At 33.6% G+C, this 7504-nt stretch overlaps 1 protein-coding gene across 18 annotated transcripts in view; it reads left to right on the top strand.

Moving 5' to 3' along the window:
- Positions 1–7504, top strand: part of opa1 (OPA1 mitochondrial dynamin like GTPase) — a 74990-nt gene that overhangs the window by 1364 nt on the left and 66122 nt on the right. For all 18 annotated transcript variants that reach the window (XM_087255515.1, XM_087255514.1, XM_087255508.1 and 15 more), the window contains 3 exon segments: positions 1482–1800; positions 4378–4474; positions 4644–4751. In XM_087255515.1, coding sequence (XP_087111641.1) covers positions 1482–1800; positions 4378–4474; positions 4644–4751 — 524 coding nt within the window.

The raw sequence follows: 7504 nt of genomic DNA, 5'->3' as shown, positions 1-7504 counted from the left end.
ATTTCTAGATGATTTTAATACAGTGCATTTTGTCTTACACATTTATGATTTTCCTTACATAGTTCTGTTTTATTTACAAAATGAGAAGTAAAAATACTGTTGCGTATGATTTCCCTTAAAAATAATTGCGTAATTGCATTAACATTTTCAACTTTTATTGTCACAGTTTCAAAAATGTTTTGATAACTTTACCATACTGAAATTGTTACATTGTATTTAATATTACATTATTATGACATGGATACATTTGAGCTGTTGTAAATAGCTTTTTAACAGCGTGTTTATGTTGTCATGGAATGTGTTTTAAAAATGATGATGATTTATGTATTACATTTTATTTCATAAAGAAAATGTTTCACTAAAACACTTATAAATCGACATTCGACACACAATTGTAAGTAAGTAAATTGGGAAGTCCTGCATTAAACTTTAGCATTTTGTTTTCTTAATCTACACTCTCTCAAATATTTTTGTAGTGTATTTTTTTATATTATTGTAGGTGAGCGAGTAGATTAATATTTTTTCGTAATGTCAACTCTTGAAGCTTTGCTTGAACAATAAGACCCACATTTTTACCAGATGGCTTGAATAGCTGTATTTGGTTAAAAAATACAAAACAAAAAAATAATAATAATTTTGTGCATCTTGTATAAAAATAAATTGCAAGCTAAAATAATTACAATAAAGCAAAGAAAAAAGAAAACAGTGCTTAATGATTTTTCACATTGTATTCAGATGCAGAAATGTAATAATATAACATAAAATAACACTGTATAGTCTTCATTGTATTAATAATTTAGTGAAATCATTATTCATTGAAGTTACCAATAGGCATGGTCCGGTATAAGATTGTGACGTATGATAACCTTGGATAAAAATATCACGCTTTCAATTTATTACGGTATTGTGATTATTGCTCTAAAATATATATATTTTTTAAATGTCTGGGTATACAACAACAAACTTGTTCCCCTTTGAAAACAATATATTTATTTTTTTTTTGAAAGATTTATAATATTTTGGAGCAGTAAACATGTCAGGCTAAATTAAAATAAATCAGACTTTCTGCTGTCTTCATTTGTTTAAAAACACAGATTTCTTTAGATTTTAAAACTGCATCTTTAGATATCTTTTCTGCTGGAGATAATGCTGTCTTAAATAAATAAATGTAAATACATAGCTCAGGAGTGGTATTACAGAAATATTCGGCGGTTTTAAAACCTTGACTTTTCCAAACCGCAGTATACCTTGAAAATGGTTATCGTCCCATGCCTGGTTGCCAATCACAATATTGTGCCTGAATGCTCTACACTTTCTTTGCAATGACTTCATAAATCTCATGTATTCTTTATTGTTCTTTAAGTATAATCCCAACCTAACATTGCATATCCTGCAATGTTACTATTGCGGACACGCACATTGCGATATGCTAAAACGATGTATTGTGCAGCTCTAATCACAGTATATCTCTCTTTTCCCAGCATTGCCTGCAAGGGTTTGCTTCCCTCCAGGATGGGGGTGAAGTTCAGAGTCCCATTGCAGAAACTGCACCCGCTCTCCCGTGCCATCCATCACCGCTACTCTGCTAACAACAACCCACAGAGACCACCTCACTGCTCAGCTGCCCGGCATTACACATCTCTCTCCAGGCTTCCCATGCGTCCTCCCAAATCACGCTCTGGAGGCCACGGCTATCAACAGCATCGGACCTTCTGGGTGGCCCGTCTCGCCGCCAGACTGCTGAAACTGAGGTACATCTTGCTTGGCTCAGCGGTTGGAGGTGGATACACTGCAAAAAAGGTATGTCTAGCCATTTTGGTCAAATTTATTTTGTGAGAATGCATGTGCATGGTATTGTTATCATGGGTACTTGAAAATATAGTGAAAATCTTTTATTGTTTAAACTTTTATGCTGATGATGAACAGGGCAACCGTTTTGGGAAACAGGCAACCATTGGGAAATGAAGCCATAAATGGGCAACCAGGTGTGATGCAGGGTAACTTTTTAGGGCAATGGGTTACAGATACAATATTTTTGGCCATCTAAAGAAAAGTAGCCGAGCAAAATTGTCAAGCATCATTGCTCAAAAAGTTGCCATGTGTACCATTAGCATTAGTATCTTTTTCAGGTTGTTGTATTCACAAGTGGTGTTCTTTACAACAACAAATGCTGAAAAACTTAATAGGCTATTAATTTTCAAACACACAGATTTATTTCCACATTTTTAATCTGGGCTTCAACAAACCCAAGATATTTTTATTTTGATAAAGTATGAGTGGAACAAAGTGGTGGTGATATAGGTTTTACAATTTTTTGTTTTCTTGCGTTATTAAAAATGTCAAATTTGTTTTATACAAAAAAAAAAAAAGATAAGATGTAGATATGAAATAATATGAAAAATCTGTTGGTTATTACATTTAAGATGTTATGCATTTTAAATATTGCATTATTTAACCTGCTATCACATTTTTGTTCAATATTGATAGCCCTAATATTTCTTTAATAGCACATTGCAATCAAAAGCTTGAACTGTTTTATTTCATTCATTCATTTTCTTTTCGGCTTAGTCCCTTTATTATTCTGGGGTCACCACATCACTGGGAAACATCCATACACACTCATTCACACTCATATACTACAGGCAATTTAGCCTACCCAATTCACCTGTACCACATGTCTTTGGACTGTGCGGGAACCCAACGCACCCAAAGGAAACCCACGCGAACATGCAAACTCCACACAGAAAGGCTAACTGACCCAGTGGATTCTCGAACCAGAGACCTTCTTGCTGTGAGGCGACAGCACTACCTACTGCACCACCGCCTGTTATATTTAACAGTGCTAATTACTAGTGCCAGACAGAATCTGTGGACGTTTTTTTGCTATTTCTTCTGAAAAAGTTTGTAAAAAATCTGTGGATTTATGCATAATTATTATGAGAGTATTATAACTAAATCATAATATATGACATAAAAAAACAGCTTTTTAACTTTTATTTAATGTTTACAATGCAAATCCATCTAGATCCACTTATGTGGTAAACAATAACCAAGTCTCTCATATAATACATCTGCTAAAATGCATTATATTATTACATTATAAGAAAATATACTTTACAACCTGTATTGTGAATCAATCAAATTAACATTTTTATATTAGTTAACAATATCACATAAATTATTTTAAAATCTGAATATATATAAATTTACACACATTTACACAAGTAAATAAATATACTCGATAGGCTAAAAATCTTTGGAAATCCGCTGATATCTGTGTGCGCAGATTCCGTGTAGACCTACTAATAACTAATTAAGTTGAATTGTATTGTGATGTTAGCATAACCTTGTGAACCTCTTATGCAGCTTATGTCAATATTGAGGTAATGCAGTGTATCATGATAAAAGCTTCAGCAATTATCACAACTAGAACATTTAATGCTGTCAAATGCCTGTTGTGCATATGAAATGACTGACCTCAAAGTCATTCACTTCAACATGCAAAATCCACAGTCGTACTGAATTTGAATTTGAATGAATGACTTTGCTGTTTGACTTAAAGTCAAATTTATTAGCCCTCCTGTGAGTTTGTATTATTTTTCAATAATATATATATATTTTTAAATATATATATGTGTGTGTGTGTGTGTGTGTGTGTGTGTGTGTGTGTGTGTGTGTGTATATATATATATATATATATATATATATATGTGTGTATATATATATGTGTGTATATATATATATGTGTGTGTGTGTGTGTGTGTGTGTGTGTGTGTGTGTGTGTGTGTGTGTGTGTGTGTGTGTGTGTGTGTGTGTGTGTGTGTGTGTGTGTGTGTGTGTGTGTGTGTGTATATATATATATATATCAGTCAATCTTATTAGTCTCCATAAGATTATTTTTATTGGCTACTGAACAAACTACTGTTATCTAATAACTTTCATTATAACTGTTTAATTATTCTAACTTGCTCAGTTAACTTAATTAACCTATTAATTAACCTATTGTTAAATAACTAGTGAAATTTTATTTACAATAATCATGGGAGAGACAAAATTATTTATTAAGACGTTAATGTTTAAAAATGTGTTGAAGAAAATCTTCTCCAATAAACAACACTTGAGAAATTTTTTTTAAGCATTCAAATTTCACAGGAGGACTAGTAATTGTATGTCAAACAGAATACTGTGATTTGACTTTAATGCCATCATACTGTTTTTAAAAATAAGGCATGTGACTTATAGATGTTTTTTTATTATTATGTTTTAAGCATTATATCAGTTGTCAGCAAAAAGTTACATCAATGGCTCTTGGTTAAAATATTTACTATTAGTACATTAGTAAATCCTCTCTGTTATATTTATTCATTCTCCCCCCAGACCTATGATGAATGGAAGGAAATGCTCCCTGATATGAGTGAATACACATGGATTGTGCCAGACTTTGTTTGGGAGCTGAGCGAAAATATAGATTTAGGTAAGTAATTCAGAGAGACATATTTTCTATTAAATATTTAGATTTTATTTCATTTATATTTTGTAGTGAATTAGTTTGTGCTTTTGGTACAAGTGCACTGGACATATTTGATTAGGTTAATGATGATATTGTCTAAATGTTTTTTTCTTTCTCCATCTCCTGAAAAAAGACAAGCTAGCCAGTGCTTTACCTGAATTAGAAGAGATAGCCAAACTACTACCTGATATGGAGAAGATCGGAGAGAATTTCACCTTCCTGAAGAGCCTCCTCTCCAGCGGTAAGCATTGTTTCTCACATACATACATTATTGAATAAAGGGGAAGAATTTAGGTGATGAAATATATGAGGGTTTATTAAAATGTATTCTACCTTTCAAATTTTTTTTTAATCAGAACACAAAAAAGCAATATCCAGCAAGAATGCATTGAATTGTTAATGTTATACAATCTTTCAAATATAGTCAGCGTTCTATATTTTAAATTTATCCCGAAACATAAACTGTATATCTTGATTTATGAAAGTATTATGAAGCACAACTGTTATCATAATTAATACTAATCAAAAAAGTTGAGTGCCAAATCTGCATATTAGAATGACTTCTGAAGGATCTAGTGATGGTTGAAACTATGAACTAACTAACTAAAACCCTGCTCACACTGTGGGATTTTAGCCACGATTTGGTTGTCTGAGACAAAATTGGATAATCCTTAAAGATTTCTGAAATCCTGGGCTAAAATCTGTGGTCTTTGATCGTTGGTTTGACTTGTTCACCGTAAGCCGCTTAATGGTCATTGCAATCAGAATGTCAATCTAATTGGAGCACTGAATCTGATGATGCAGTCCATGTGATAATTCAAATGAACGCTGGAAATGTCGAAACAGTTTTTTATCTTCCTGGTTTTATTATTAAGATGCTGTGTGCAAAATTGCCGCTACAGATCGTTTACGATTGCTGTAAGGAATCATTTCACAATGCAGGATAGTTAAAGTGTCACGGATGGATGACGTCAAACTCCAGGGGAGTTTTATTCTATGTTTTGCGCGTCTTGATTGTCGTTCAGTCTGACATTATGACAGCTGAGATCTTACAGTGTGACATGGAAGCCATCTTCATGCAGTCTGACATGCTACAGTCATTTAGGATAATAAAAATTGCACAGTGTGAGATTGACTAAACTGTAACTGACTTAATAAATAAGTAAATAAAGACATAAATAAATAAATAAAAGTATTAGACTCATTGCCTTTTGCCGAGTTCAGAGTGCATGACTTTAGCCCTGATTTTGACCTGCCGACAGGTTTTGAGAAATCGCCAACAAATACCTGAAATCACAGGCAAATCGGACCTTGTTCACATAAGTAACAATCACACAATGTGAACTATCAAAGACGCCATCTGAGAGAATCGCCGATGAGTCGCAGACACCCATCAGATATTTGGCATGCTAAATATTTCGAGCTGTCGGCGATTCAAATCATGCCTGGTGAAATGTGTTCTGATTGAAAATAACATCGGCGATCACCTACAGCCAATGAGAGAGCAGCATCCACTAGAATGGGTACCTGCAGGCCAGCAGGAGGATGGAGGAGAAGTTTAAAGTGCTCATTTTCAGTTTATTTAGACCCAAATGCAGGAAAAAACTAGTGGAAATTTGTTGTCTGTTTGACGTGTCATCTGAGCAATACCACAACCAGTTAAAAATAAAGAAAAAACTTTGAGGAGAAATTGCTAATTGCCTTTAAACCCAGCTGAGCAAAATAAGTAAATTTTCTAGCCCAGCAAAGGCTTCTTTTTCATCATGTAGTTAAAAGCAAAATATAAACTACGTGATCTCGCGTTTCATGTCACTTATCTTGTGTGTTTGGTTGTAAGACGTAGTTTGGACAAAGTTGTTGGTGATTTTTCCTGTTTTAAAGTCATGCAGTGTAAAACTCCATGTCGCTAGTCTATCTTGCAGTGTAAACACAGCACCGACCGAATGCTATCTCGGATAGTCATGCAGTGTGAAAACATCTGTGACACGACTATAAACTCATGCATTCTGAACTCGGCATTAGTTTAGTTTAAAGCAATTTAACGAAAGTGAAAGTGAAAACTAAAATTATACATACAAAACCTACTCAAATATCAGAAACATGCAGCAAAATTATAGAAACAAGCATTATTTATAGAAATAAAGCATCAATTCAAATGATTAATAAAATGAACAGTAGTTCATGTAATGTACTGTAAAAAATGCTTGGTTCCACACAATCGATTTGAAAGGAATGAAGTTACTTAGTAAGTAACTTATTAGTTTTTACAAATGTAAGTGGATTGAACATAAAACAATTAAGTTGTCCCCAAAAAAAACTCAAGAATTGTGTTGTCTCAGCTCATTTTGTAGTTTGAACAAATCATTTGTTTTTAAGTTGACATACATTATCATTGCTTTTGATCTTGTGGAAAGATCAAGAAAGATTTGTATTTTTAGAAACGTTATTACAATGCACTACATTTAACAATGACTTTGCTTTGTCTTTGTGATTTCAACTGAAAGATCAGAATATACTTGGGGGCTGATCACACCGAACACGCTTTTACGTTCCAAAAACACGAGGCGCACTTCATTGCCTTTTTGATGACAAGAAAAAAAGAAGCTTAGTGCGCTTTTTATGTCGCTAGGCAACTACTAAATCAGCTGCGTATTGTGTGCGAGTGTTGCTGTTGATATTATATCATTTTAAAATGTAATATTGGTGTGATATTCAAGATTTGTAAGTCATACAGCACCGTATAACTCCATCTTTAAAAATCTCTGTAGTCGTCTAGACAACACAAACACTGCTGTCACCTCAACTGAAACCAATTGATTTTCTATAGTCTTTGCTTTTTTCGCACTACGGCAAAAACGCCAGGCACGCAGGGTGCATAAGCAGCGGACAACGCTTGCAGCCATTAGTAAATCATTAAAAAAGGCACCTCTCAATGCAAAAAGTGAGTTCGGTGTGATCGGCCCCTTAGTCTATTTTAGATGTATGCATTGCTTG

Source organism: Danio rerio, chromosome 6 (genome assembly GCF_052040795.2).
Source record: "Danio rerio strain M-AB ecotype USA chromosome 6, GRCz13ab, whole genome shotgun sequence".
Classification (NCBI taxonomy): Eukaryota; Metazoa; Chordata; class Actinopteri; order Cypriniformes; family Danionidae; genus Danio; species Danio rerio.
Note: the sequence above shows the minus strand (reverse complement) of the source record. Positions and strands in the feature narration are given on the sequence as shown.